The 14770-nt window shown below is 34.4% G+C and overlaps 1 protein-coding gene across 1 annotated transcript; it reads left to right on the top strand.

The window, feature by feature from the left end:
• Positions 1-5880: 5880 nt before the first annotated feature.
• On the top strand, positions 5881-11366 carry LOC112029642 (probable pectate lyase 8). Its single transcript, XM_024062330.2, has 7 exons — positions 5881-6158; positions 6589-6648; positions 7631-7702; positions 9130-9772; positions 9896-9999; positions 10218-10356; positions 10461-11366. The coding sequence occupies exons 1-7, from the start codon at positions 6055-6057 to the stop codon at positions 10680-10682; spliced, it is 1344 nt and encodes a 447-aa protein (XP_023918098.2). The 5' UTR covers positions 5881-6054; the 3' UTR covers positions 10683-11366.
• Positions 11367-14770: the final 3404 nt, after the last annotated feature.

The raw sequence follows: 14770 nt of genomic DNA, 5'->3' as shown, positions 1-14770 counted from the left end.
TCAAACCCAAACTCAAGCTCAATATCATGTTTTTGAACTTGAGATCCAACACAAATATATTATCAAACCTATATCAAGTTTATTATCTAGCCTATTTAGTTTGAATGAGTGATCTCAACTTATAATTAATTAAAGTCTTAGAAGGATATGAGTTTACTTATTAAGCTCAAATCAATTTTATTACCAAACTTATAAATAAGCCTAAACTCAACTTGTTTTGTTACTTTTATATTGAGCCTTGCCTTGGTGTTCATGAGCTTGTTCATGAACAATATTTTTTACTCAGGCTCGGCTTGTTTATTAAACAAGCCTAAAACTAAAGCTTAAACTTAGCTTGTTTATAAACAAACAAACATGAATGAGCTTTTTATCGAACTAAGCTCGAGCTGTTTATGAACAGCTTGATTCATTTACAGCCTTATGCGGCACACTCAAAAGCACATATAATCCTTATTTTAATAACCCTAGCCGCAAACCCTAGTAACACACAAATACTAAANCTTCATATGAGTCCTGTACATACCGCAATATGCATGTCCTCTTGCAACAACCAATGGCCCCTAGTAAGTTTCCATCTTCGGTTATCAAGGTAGTTACAATAACCCGCTCGATCCATAGCCAATGTAGAAAATACATTCATCCTTAAATCTGGAACATGTCACACATCCTTCAACATCATAATGCTACCAACATTGGTTTCAATGCACATATCACTACTTCCCATAATTTTTGAGTAACTAGAATTACCCATCTTCACTATACTAAAGTCTCCTACTTTGTACGCGGTAAACAACCCCTTCGTAGGGATAACATGGTAAGGGGCTATAGAATCAACAACCCATTCAACATTATTATTAGCAACATGCTCACACTTTGCTCTTCAATAGAGAGCAGCACAACATCTTCAGCAACCATACAGCTGTAGTATTTTTCTCACTATCATTCTTTTCATATTTTCTTTTATTTTGTTCCTTATTCCAATATCAACAATCTCTTCTTAAGTGACTATCTTTCCCATAATAGAAGCATTCTTTAGTTTCATTGAATTGAGATCTATCTCTTGATTGTGACCTACTATTGAATTTTCGATTATTAGGTCCTCTACTTCTACCTCTACTCTTGTTCTCCATGACAAAAGCTTGGTCTTATGCATTGTCTATATTTGCATCTCTCCTATGAATCTCTTCAGTTAAAATCAAATCTTGAATTTCATCGTATTTGAGTTTGCCTTTCCCTGCAGAATTACTCATTGCCATTCTCATGGTTTCCCAACTGTTTGGTAAAGAAGCCAAAAGAATCAATGCATGAACCTCATCATCAAATTCAATTTTCACCATGGATAATTGATTTGTGATTGTATTGAACTTATTTAGATGCGCATTATAGGAGTGTCTTCTGCCTTCTTTAGATTAAATAACTTTTTCATCAAATACACCTTATTTTTAGCCGATGGCTTTTCATACATGCTAGACAAAGCTTTCATCAAATCCACTATGGTCTTTTCTTTTACAACATTGTGCACAACTGATCTTGGCAGAGATAATCGAATAACTCCAAATACCTGTCTATCAAGAAGGTTCTAGTCTTCATCTTTCATCCTAAAAGAGGCAGATGCAATTTTTTCCCATAGAGATAATCTTCAATCTGCACTCTCCAATGCCCAAAGTCTGTTCAATCAAACTTCTCAATTCTTGAAGCATTGCCTTTTTCTTCGGCCATTGCTTCCACTCTAACCTTAGCTTTGATACAACTTGTTAGTCCCAAATAATATTATCAACTATATTACAATCCAAAATAACAATAACACACAAGAACAAAAAATTTACATGGAAAACCCTTTTTAAGAGAAAAACCAGGGACAAATGAATCAATTTCCTATTATAAATCAAATTACAATAATTCTTGTGTATTCTCATGACTAAAGAAAAAATCTCTCTTTTTCTTTCTTTGTACACACACAAATTATCTCTCTAAAAGGCAACACTTTGACTCTCCTTTCTATTTTTTCTCTCACCACACTCTCTCTTTTTCTGTTTTCTTTCTCTAAGTGGCTCCCTCTTGTGCTCTTTTTTTTTTCCTTTTGTGCAGCACCTTTTTTCTTTTTTCTTTTTCACTATACATTCTCTTTCTTTTTCTTATGGGCTACACTCAAAAGCCACATATAATCCTTATTTAAATAACCTAGCCGCAAACCCTAGTAACACACAAATACAAATCCACTCGAACTAGAATACTAGTGGCCATGGAAATAATCAAGACAAGCCGCATATGGCTTTAACTTTGTGTGTTGGATCTAATTGGTGTCGTGCACCCAACATATCTCCCCCGCCTCGACAAATTGAGCCTTGAAGCCCGAACTACTTTGATTGAATTGATACCTATCGAACCAGTTTGACCCTGTCTAGATAATAATGGACAACTCAATGTTCTAACCTACAATACAATAAGATCGAGGTTGTTGGGATGCCATAAATGCAGACACTTGACTGCTATTCAGCATGACCGACACAACCTTTTAGGGGAGGGATGATTTGTGGGGGGGGAGAAAGGTGAGATGATCTCCCTGAGTTTGATCTATCCAAATGGAGGCAATTTGTTGTTGTTGTTGATGATTTTAGTAAATCCGATCTTTTTGTTGTTGAGATATTGGAACCCTCTACTCTTTATATTCCTAAAATTTAAATTTCATGAAAAATATATATACTATCTTTCTTAAAAAAGCAAACGGAAGGGACCTTCAATCAAGGAAGTCGATACCGTACCGGTACCGGTACCGGCCGTACCGGTTGCATTTCGGTATCGAAACATTAACGTTTCGTACCGGTTAAATACCGGCCGTACCGGCCATGTACCGGCCAATTTTGGGCAATACCGGCCGGTACCGGGCGTACCGGCCGGTATAGAAAAAAGTTTTTTTTTTTTTTTTAAGTTTTGTAATTTTTGAATTTTTGTTAGGATAGAATGATAACTTATTTGCATTAACTTATTAGTATTATTTGTTTTCTTAGTATGCAATGATAACTTTTAAGCTTTCTATTTTTTATATTGTGTGTTTTTTTTTTCTTTTAATTGATACTAAAGTCTAAAATTATAAATAATTAGTTTTGAATTGAGAAAATATTTTATGGTAAACTTTTATATTTATTATAATATATATACATACACATACATATATATATATATATATATTTATTAAAAATATAAAAATAGCGGTAAACCGAAACGGTACACCGGTATTAATCGGTATCCGAAATATACCGTACCGCTGGGCAAACCGGTACAGCCTCCGGTACGGTATTGACTCCCTTGCCTTAAATCACTTTACGCCATGATCTTGATCCCTTTTTACTAGATTTGGTTATCCTCAATAAGACGCAATTTTAGTTGTTCTAAACTTTTAATTCCTACGTATGGATGACCATTTGTACATAAAATTCAGGTCTAATTTAATGGTATTCCCATCCCAATCAATATGACCTGGAATGAAGGAAATCCTTGATGGTGGCGTTTAAAATGTGGATGCTTTGATCAAACTTGACTTCGGCGCCTTTGCCCTTAATAAGTATCTATTAAGTAGTAAGTATTCGTTCAACTTCAAGGAACTTCTAAATGCCCAACTACTTTGCTGGTCAATAACTTGGTCTTAGATTTCAAAACATGTAGCTTATATATATATATATATATAACCTACATGTTCGCAAAAAAAAAAAAAAAAAAAAAAAGAATCATCTAAACCCAATAGAGCAATTGATTTTTATGAATCAAAGATAAATGTCGTACTGTCAAATTTATTCGTCTAATTTAAGCTCCAGGAGAAAAGGAATGAAACCCACTTCATTTCTTGAAACAAATGATCCGAAAGAAAAATGTGCAAATAAGACTGCATTAGCATGTAGCAATTTGTTATAAATTATTGTTCTATAAAACCGAAAGGGTTGCAATAAATTAAGGCACCATGCAATTTGTTTTTTGTTGTCGAGTAAAAAATTCAGATTTCAATTCTTGTCTATACTAAAAAAATCAATTAATATTTTAATTTGATAATAAAGAACCATTATTAAAAGTAAGTGTCATAAATTTGAAACTATCTAAATAAAAATAAAAATAAAAATAGAAAGAGCACCATGCAACTTGTATGGGGAAATGATTTTCGTTTTCAAAATTTCATTGATGGACCTCTGGTCTAAGACTAGATTGTGAAAAATTGTATTTAAGTTCATTGCTAAATTTGTAATATCAAATTCATATGTTATCACATGTTGCTTTGAACTTATAATTGACATCACTTCTATTACTAGAATATAAACGGCAAATTCCTCAATCTTTCCCAAAAAAAAAAAAAAAGTGCAAAGTTGTCAACCATACAACAAACCCCTTAAATTCCAATTGCAAAACAAAATAAAAAAGAAAAACAGGCTGGAAGTTGAAGGATTGACTATTCGTCTAGTTGAATCCGGTGGGAGTCAAATAAAATGAAGGCCGTGATTGGCGCCTGGGAATGACATAATTAATTAATTAATATCCACATTCCACGCAACACATAATAATAAAAGTAATTAATATAAAATAAAATACCATGTAATAGTAGTAGTAGTGTAGTTTTTTAATTTCTTTTTTTGTACACAGTAATTGTTATCCACTTTATTCATTGCCGCAAAATCAGCAAATAAACCGTGACTACTGTTCGAGAATCGAGGAGGAGGAGTAGAACCCCGTCCGTACTTGTCACCAACCTTCCTTAACGGACTTGCTGACATGGCACCCCCATTAACGACGCCTACGGTTAAATAAATCGTTAATGTTAGTTAAAAAAAAAAAAAAAAACTTAAAAACCTCAGACAGTAAACTGTAAATATTAAATACAGTGATAGCTAAGGGTTGGCACGTGAGTGGCCGACGGAATCACACGCTTGGTAAAGCAGAAATAAACGGTTAGTGGCGGTTAGGTAGTTAAAAGTGTGGTCACTGGTTAGTGACTGTTAATTATTAGATTAAGTTATGCATATTGGTTAAGGGATAAATTTTTTTTATTTATTCTTTTATGTTATTTTGTCTTTCCTAGAAGAATCAGGATTTTAATTCACTTTTTAAGTTGAGCTAAAATTCTTTTAATTTTATTTGTAAAAGTTGGTTTTTTTTTTTTTTTTTTTTTTGTTAAACTTAAAAACCTCAGACAGTAAACTGTAAATATTAAATACAGTGATAGCAAAGGGTTGGCACGTGAGTGGCCGACGGAATCACACGCTTGGTAAAGCAGAAATAAACGGTTAGTGGCGGTTAGGTAGTTAAAAGTGTGGTCACTGGTTAGTGACTGTTAATTATTAGATTAAGTTATGCATATTGGTTAAGGGATAAATTTTTTTTATTTATTCTTTTATGTTATTTTGTCTTTCCTAGAAGAATCAGGATTTTAATTCACTTTTTAAGTTGAGCTAAAATTCTTTTAATTTTATTTGTAAAAGTAGGTTTTTTTTTTTTGGTTTTCTTAAAATGAGTAAATTGCTTCCTATAAAGACCATTTTAGTTTTGTGAAAGAAATATAATAATTGTGTATTATAAATTTTGCTGCTACACGCTTCGCTTAAGCTGGTTAAGTGAAGCAAGAAAAAGATTATCAAAAAAGTGAAGCAAGAAAGGGTGGAGTTAGTGAAACCTAACCAAGGTGGAGTTAGTTAACTCCGTGAGGTAAGCCTCAACCGGAGTCATAACCAAACAAAGTAAAAACGAATAGTTAGTTAACGGTAGGAAAACCTTTGTTTTTCATTTTATGGCGATCCTCTTCAATTTATTTAATAAAATAATAATAATAATAATTTATTTATTTATTTTTGTTTTGGTGGGTTTTGCCTTGCTCAGTCTATAAAAAGGCCGTTACGTTGGGGCTCATACTCTGACTCTCTCACCTGCTCAGCTCTTCTTTCTTTTCTTCTCTTCTTTTAGCTCTGCTTTATTATCCTCTGTATCCGTGTCTTTTTTTTCTTCTTCTTCGTCTTCTGCAGACACAGAGAGAGAGAGAGAGAGAGAGAGAGAAAGAAAGCAGTGATAACATTAACAATGGCGGTGTCTATGAAATGGGTTGGTCTTTGTTTGATGGTTGTGTTGGTGTTGTTCGTTGGGACAATAGCAAAGGTACGGAACGACCAGATCTCGGAAACTAGGTAATGTTTCTCTCTCTCTCTGAAATTTTGTAGTGTATTTCATGAGAAGCTGAGCTTGTTCTGTGTTCGATTTTTGACCACTTCTTCTAATTTGGGATTTTTTTTTTATAGTATATGAAAATTTATCGACATTTGTGATTTTTATATACTAAGAACTGTGAAAATTCTAGGCTCTTTTCGAGGTTTTCAATAGTAGTAAATGTTAGCTCTGCTCCTCATTTATTGAACTATTTTTCTCTCTAAGAAAAAGTAGCTCAAAAACATATAGAGCTAGCTTACGTGGCAATAATGGCGTCCCTCTCCCTCACATTCCTACTTTGGCAGAGAGAGAGAGAGAGAAATTAAAATTGTTCTGAGTTGCAAATCACCGCCCCTACTTCAGTATTTCACTAAATTTTGTTTTTTGTTTTTTTGTTTTGCATTTTTACAGCAATGTGGAAGTGGAAAGAGAACAAGTGCAAAGCTCAAGCAATTCAACAATGGCGTCGAGGTCAGTACTACAGTGCCTAATCTATTAAACTTTTTAGTAGGAAAGAAAGAACTATTAAAAAAAAAAGAAAAGCGCTATGTACGTACACAGTACAAAAACAACGTTATTAGCTTTCGCTTAACCGATCTGAGCCGTTGCTTTAGACCCAATATTGTGTTTCTTAACCGTTGGATAAATGTCTTGGTATGGTACAGTCTTATCCAACAGCAAATAAGAATCTCAGCCGTCGAGATCCGGATCCCTAGATCTGGATCGTTTATTCCGTTACGTTGGTTCTTTGGATGCTGAGAATAACAAACCCTTGTAGGTCACCGAGTATGAGAAAAGAGAAATAGTCTCACATTTCCAGAAATACCCTCACACAATGCCCATAATTTCCTACTATTAATGTTCGAATTAAAAAAAAAAAAAAAATCCTTATGTGGGTAGCGAGGTCATTTAGGTTTATATTTAGTGGGATTTTCATTTTCCCGCCGACGACGAGTCTTCTCCGTTTTTTTTTTCTCTCTCTCTAGAAAGTAGAAACTGATTTTTTTTTTTTTTTTAATATTAAACGGTTTTACTGGAATAGTGAGTTAGTGAGTGCTCTCGAGCGTTGTGCACCAATACTAACATGGTCTCTGTCGACTGTACTTTATGTTACCGTGTCCATTTCGATTTTGTCGTCCTACTCGCTCTATCTTGTTGACACGTGTTTTTCTGTCATTTTCCTCTCAATTTCTTTTCCCAAAATACCCCTTCATTGGTTTTGGTAGTAACTTCACTATCTCAAAATTTTTTTTTTTTTTTTTTTTGGTGTGTTTAATTACTTCGGTTTTTGTTAACGTACTAGTAGTGGGTAAGTTATTAATTAGTAGAAGGTACATTTATGCAACCCCATAAGTTTTCGACATGTGGAAGTTGTCAATTTTTATGGGTGTGATACTGATGGGTATGGTAATTATTATTTATCATGTATTGTTGTTGGTTTTGGTTATTTCAGTTTGGAAAAAGTTGAGGGCAAGAATGAGCATGCAGTGGATGACCCAGAAGAGATTGCTTCAATGGTTGACATGTAAGTTCTCTCACTCTTACACTAAAATGGTTTTTGGTACTGCATGAATATGTTGCTTTTTGGGGTAGGGTAGGGTAGGTAATTGAGGGGTATGATAATTTGTTATTACTATACTAGCCGCCCTTCATAAATTAACAAACCAACCCTACCCAAATTCAATTGACTCCCANGGTAGGGTAGGTAATTGAGGGGTATGATAATTTGTTATTACTATACTAGCCGCCCTTCATAAATTAACAAACCAACCCTACCCAAATTCAATTGACTCCCATTTGCTATTTCTGTACACCCAACCCCCAATTACTCCTTCTCAAAAAAAAAAAAAAAAAACCCCAATTACTCCTCCTTTTTTTTTTTTTTTCATTTTGGGTTTTTTGCAAGTATCTGTATTTTGAACAATCTTCCTTAAATACCCTTGTCAATTTTTGAATTTTACTAAGAATGAAATACATGATCTCTATCTGTTACATTCCTGATCCTGACCTTGTCATGAATTTTTTTTTTTTTTCACACTGTAATATTATAGTATTAATATCACATGCCCTTATGGTGTATGAGAATGAGAGAGAGATCCATGTTTCACGGAAATAAATTCTTATACGTGTCTCTTTCCTTTATCCAATTTTGTGCCACTCATAGTACGTAAAGGTACTATCCTTGCAGTCATACCCAATTGTATTTGTATATGATATATATCCGTAGCTGTTTTTGGACACATCTACTCTTTGTTACCCTCATCCTTTTACCTGAATCAATTGCCTTTTTAAATTTTAATCATCATGTTTTGTAATTTATTAATTGGAAAGTTACTTTATATTGTTTGTTTTTATTTATTGAGACACAATACTTTATATTGTTTGTAAGTGTGGATGTGACATATTTTTATGGATGAAGAAATATCTATCAATTCATCCTCCTTTTCAATGATAACGGTAATAAAATTAATATGGTACATTCAGAAACCTGTGAATTTTAAAGATTTTATGCAATTGCTGTCCTATGTATGTGGGATCTGTATAGTGTTGTAATAGCTTAACCTATGTGCCGACTTGCTTCTATTCCAAAATTAGGACAGGAAAGTTATATCCGTTATACTGGAAAAAGACCCAATTGCCTCACTACTTGACAAAACTAGTTGTTACTTGTTTTTTTGTTTTTTTGTCGGTGTATGCTGTGCGTCTACACAGCTCATATAGGAGAAAATTACCTCCACCGACACACCACATTGGAATGACTAGTTTTTCATTTCACATACTTACAATTATAATAGTGCGAAATGTATAATGTATATCTGAATGTACCACTGTACCAGCAATACATTAATGTAATGGGGACATGCAATGTAACTCATTAACAACATAACATTGGAGTTGTAACATTAATGGTGTATATGTGTTTGATGGATGGTTGATATGGCATATATGCAGGAGCATCCGCAACAGTACTGAAAGAAGGAAGCTAGGCTTCTTCTCATGTGGAACTGGTAATCCCATTGATGACTGCTGGCGTTGTGATCCAAACTGGCACAAAAACCGCAAGCGCCTTGCAGACTGCGGCATTGGATTTGGCAGAAACGCCATTGGTGGCCGCGATGGACGCTTCTATGTCGTGACTGACTCCGGTGATGATGACCCTGTGAACCCCAGGCCTGGCACATTGCGCCATGCTGTTATCCAGGAAGAGCCTCTGTGGATTGTGTTCAAGAGGGACATGGTGATTCAATTGAAGCAGGAGCTTATCATGAACAGCTTTAAGACCATTGATGGTCGTGGGGTCAATGTCCACATTGCCAATGGTGCTTGCATCACTATCCAGTATGTCACTAATATTATCGTTCATGGTTTACACATCCATGACTGTAAGCCTACTGGCAATGCCTTGGTGAGGAGCTCTCCAAGTCATTATGGGTGGAGGACTATGGCTGATGGGGATGCTGTTTCCATTTTTGGTTCAAGTCACATATGGGTTGATCACAATTCTCTCTCTAATTGTGCTGATGGCCTTGTTGATGCTGTCATGGGCTCAACTTCAATTACCATTTCCAACAACCATTTCACCCACCACAATGAGGTGCGTTTACTCTGCATCATTTCAATCTCCTCGACTCTTTTTTCTTTAAGAATTAATGAGTTTTGTTAATTGAAAAAAAGAAAAATAAGACTGACACTGTCATTAAATGTGCCGGAAAAACAGGTGATGCTGTTGGGCCACAGTGATTCTTACATACGAGACAAGCAAATGCAAGTGACCATCGCATACAACCATTTTGGAGAGGGACTTATGCAGAGAATGCCTAGGTAATAATAACTTCTGTTTTTCATATTGCAGACCTTTCTGTCCAACTTCAATGAAAAAAAATCAATTTCCTGATGTACGTTTTAGTTGCAAATGGCTGGAACATGAATTTAGTGCTGAAAGAAACAGAGGATGACTTTGTTTATAATAACTTGGCTTGGTTGTTTTATAAAGTTTTAAATTAATCTGACAAGAAATCAATCCATGATTAATAATGCAGGTGTAGACATGGGTACTTCCATGTTGTGAACAATGACTACACTCACTGGGAGATGTATGCCATTGGTGGGAGTGCAAATCCTACCATCAATAGCCAGGGCAACAGATATGCAGCACCAACAAACCCTTTTGCAAAAGAGGTGTCATATAATTCATAAACTCTTGATGTTATTAGTCTCTATGGTTTTGTCATTGCAATTTAGAACTAAGCAGCGTGTACTGGATTTATTATTGATTTGTGCAGGTGACTAAGAGGGTCGAAACCGCTGCAAGCCAGTGGAAGGGCTGGAATTGGAGGTCAGAGGGAGATATGATGTTGAATGGTGCCTATTTCACTCCATCAGGAGCTGGAGCTTCAGCCAGTTATGCTAGGGCCTCAAGCTTGGGAGCCAAGTCTTCTTCTATGGTCGCCTCCATTACTTCCGGTTCTGGTGCACTTCCCTGCCGTAGAGGCCACCAGTGCTAGTAGTAGTGTATCTCAGTCAATTAAATTGGCCAAAGAAAACCCATTTTTACTTAATTTGTTTGATTTTCAAAATTTTCTACATTACAGCACTACCCAATATATCCTCCATCCATTGTTTTCTTTTCGTCTTTCTGTTTCACCATATTTTTGGCAAGTGTACATTTTTTACACATGTCATTATATATTGTTGAAACTATACCCCTCATTCTGGTTTGTCTGTCTTTTATCGCTCAACCTCGGCCTGCTTCAACTGAAAAAACACAAATGCCAATTTAGGAGCAGGTGCGGAAGCGTTGTTCATTTGTTTTCCTCATTGGCCTCCTCTCCTCTGCTTCATCACTCAGTCCTCAACTTTAACCACCGCTTGTCCATCTGTCTCTTTCCAGTGTCTCTGTCTTGGTCCCTCCATACTATTCTGTCTTTTGAGTTTATAGGATTTGAATGATTTGTGCTTTTCTTGGCCCCCACCTTTTCTTCTTTTCTTTTCTTTTTTTTCCTTAATTTACTATTTTTTTTTTCCCCTCTTTGTTTTGTCTAGTCATACAAGCAATAGTATGAATGTCAAACTTGGGAGTTACGGGAAAACTTTGTTACAGATGATAGCAAATAGCAGTGATGTTTCTCTTTTTTACTTGTAGCTTTTTCTTTGGCAATGAAAGCAATCTTTTACTTTTGGTTGTGCAATTTGTTATTGTCTTAAAAATTATTATTATGCTCATCTGGCAATGTTCTATACTCTGCCGGCAGCTGTGATTCTTTCATGTGCGCACCGGCAAACCCACATGCCATTAAGTCATTAACTAACATCATGACCCTTTTTACCTTTATGGTCTTGCCAAAATGATGCTCTACTGTTAAAGTTTGTCAATTTGTCTTAGATTTTACAAATCAATGAAAAAATTGTGATGACCTATGCTATGAGTGTTGTAAATTCTCTTTCCCAATTTATACGAGGAGAAAAGTGTAACTTGACATTTGGGCATTCAAGGGATTCTCCCTTCTTTGTGATGAGTATACTTTAAGATAAGGCAAAAACTCGAACACTTCACATTTTAGAGTTATAAAAACACACCGTATAAAACAAGCAACGCCCCCACCAGGGGGAAAAAGAAAAGAAAAAAACGAAAAGAAAAGAAAAGAGAATTTATTATCAGCACCATGCGGGGAACATAAACACTAAAACTCAATTCCCATGAGGCCTGAGTCCAAATGCCCTATTGGTGTTGGGCAAGAATTAAATGATGATCCCTTTCCACACATAACATGTCCGTGGTACTCTTTCATGGCAATGGGAACCTGAAAATGAAATAGAGGCAGTAATGAGAATTGAATTGAGACCTAATTCACATGTTAGATGGTGGAAAATTCATGGGTTTGCATGTGAGAGATGGGGACAATGACATACAGCATGTGAGGAACTTGTTCTCTGCAATGGGACCATTTACATACTCGTTTGCCAACTTTAGCTGCACACTGTACTGTAGACATGTTGATGTTACTTGTACATGAGTTGTAGCTGTCACCTCAGAGCAACCTCCCACTACCTAGCATTTAAGTGCGTGCGTGTACCATTCTTCATTCTTTATTGGGTTCTATTTTTCCACGCCAAGGTTCAACCTTTAGGAAATTTCCATTTATTGTCATGTGTAAATTAACATTGACTGTAGTGTAGTGTTAACATATTGCCCCTTTAAAATAATAATTAAAATAAAAGAAACATATTAGAAAGTGGAGAAATGTTGAATGGACAGAGCTATAATCTACCGGTAATCATGATCGATAAGTCGGTTTTGAGTGTTACAGTCAAGAATTTTTTTTGAAAACCCAGTCAGGCATCTCAACTAGGGACGGTGTCAAAAACCTAATATTAGAAACCATTTTAAGTTTTTTTTTTTAGTATAATTTTAAGTTTATTGTTGTTAGACTTGTAATTCATTAATTTTAATTAAGTACGTTTAAGAATTCTATTTTAAGCTCTTTATTTTAATTTTTTAAAATTATTGTTAAGAAAGGTGTTCTTTTCTAAAATCAGAAGTGTAGGTGTTTGTTTTTTTAAGATAAAAGTGAAGGAAATTAGATAACAAAATTATTGTAGCCAATTTAGGGTTTAGGCTTGGATAAGCTTGGTGTTGCTTGTTTAGGAAAAAAAAAAGTTGTGAGAAAGGAAAAATAATATTGTATATCATGCATATATATATAAGCCTCGCCTAAGGGTGGATCTCACGTAAGGGTAAATCCCATACTCTATGGTTTCATATATTTGTTACACTATCATGCATATATATATATATATAAGCCTCGCCTAAGGGTGGATCTCACGTAAGGGTAAATCTCATACTCTATGGTTTCATATATTTGTTACACTATATACCTGCTCATAGTGAAAGGGAGCTAAGCTTTAAGGATAATCTCCAGCTATTATTTTACGCAGAAATTTCAGTGTATTTAGAATCAAAATAGGATCCCAAGTCACTTCTCCAAGCCACATTTATTGTCATGTGTAAATTAACATTGACTGTAGTGTAGTGTTAACATATTGCCCCTTTAAAATAATAATTAAAATAAAAGAAACATATTAGAAAGTGGAGAAATGTTGAATGGACAGAGCTATAATCTACCGGTAATCATGATCGATAAGTCGGTTTTGAGTGTTACAGTCAAGAATTTTTTTTGAAAACCCAGTCAGGCATCTCAACTAGGGACGGTGTCAAAAACCTAATATTAGAAACCATTTTAAGTTTTTTTTTTTAGTATAATTTTAAGTTTATTGTTGTTAGACTTGTAATTCATTAATTTTAATTAAGTACGTTTAAGAATTCTATTTTAAGTTCTTTATTTTAATTTTTTAAAATTATTGTTAAGAAAGGTGTTCTTTTCTAAAATCAGAAGTGTAGGTGTTTGTTTTTTTTAAGATAAAAGTGAAGGAAATTAGATAACAAAATTATTGTAGCCAATTTAGGGTTTAGGCCTGGATAAGCTTGGTGTTGCTTGTTTAGGAAAAAAAAAAAAAAGTTGTGAGAAAGGAAAAATAATATTGTATATCATGCATATATATAAGCCTCGCATAAGGGTAGATCTCACGTAAGGGTAAATCCCATACTCTATGGTTTTATATATTTGTTACACTATATACCCGCTCATAGTGAAAGGGAGCTAAGCTTTGAGGTTAATCTCCAGCTATTATTTTACGTAGAAATTTCAGTGTATTTAGAATCAAAATAGGATCCCATGTCACTTCTCCAAGCCACTCCACAAGCTACTGAGGAGGGAACATGTCATAGAAAAGGCCAAGTTTTTTTTTTTTTTTTTCTTGGTTTATGTCTTTGTTGATTTGTTCCCCTCTTTTTCTTATTACTCCATTTGAGACGGATGTACGATTATTTTTTAGGAAAATGAGATTGTTAAAAAAAATGTTGTACCTAATTTCCCATTTTAACTTAGGAAAAAAAGTTAGAAAAAAAAAAAAAAACGTTATATTTAAAAAATTGAGAAGTATTACGTCCATAACATTTTCACAATAAATTATGGATGGTTAGTTTTTATTGATTCAAATTTGAACCTACTACTGAAATTACTTTTTTGCCTTACCAATAACAACTCATAATAACCTGTTATTTAAAATTTGTTGTGAAAATATTGTGAACATAGTATCATTTCTCTAAAAAAATTTGATGGTTGAGAAAGTAGTTTTTTTTTTTTTAAATTATGGTTTGATAACGCACTACCAAACTGTCAAGTCTCATAATCTTGATCCATTTATGGCTTTGTTCCCTCCTTTTCTTGCTTTGTAAAAATATAACCTTCAAGCCCCGTAGGCAAGTTTCGGATCAATGAGGAACAAGTAAGGATGGGAGCTTCCAAAAGAAGATATGAGCTTAATAGTGCCCGAACTATTTTTTCCCGTTAAAAAATAAATGTCATTCCTACGAAACTAAAATACTTTGGACACTCATCTATCATCGATCAAGGCATCAATAGCCCTCTTTGTTTGTAAAAATTTGATGGTTGAGAAAGTAGTTTTTTTTTTTTATTTTTTTATTTTTTTTTATTATTTTTTTTTTAAATTATGGTTTGATAACGCACTACCA

This window comes from Quercus suber, unplaced genomic scaffold, assembly GCF_002906115.3.
Source record: "Quercus suber isolate HL8 unplaced genomic scaffold, Cork oak 2.0 scaffold_49, whole genome shotgun sequence".
Classification (NCBI taxonomy): Eukaryota; Viridiplantae; Streptophyta; class Magnoliopsida; order Fagales; family Fagaceae; genus Quercus; species Quercus suber.
The sequence above is the reverse complement of the archived record's forward strand: the minus strand, read 5'-3'. Positions and strand labels throughout refer to the sequence as shown.

Excerpts from the sequence above, each read along its gene's own strand:
- LOC112029642 (XM_024062330.2), top strand. The coding sequence starts at position 6,055 with ATGGCGGTGTCTATGAAATGGGTTGGTCTTTGTTTGATGGTTGTGTTG. Across the intron at positions 9,773-9,895 it reads ATTTCACCCACCACAATGAG|GTGATGCTGTTGGGCCACAG; the intron begins GTGCGTTTACTC and ends CCGGAAAAACAG. Across the intron at positions 10,000-10,217 it reads CTTATGCAGAGAATGCCTAG|GTGTAGACATGGGTACTTCC; the intron begins GTAATAATAACT and ends TTAATAATGCAG.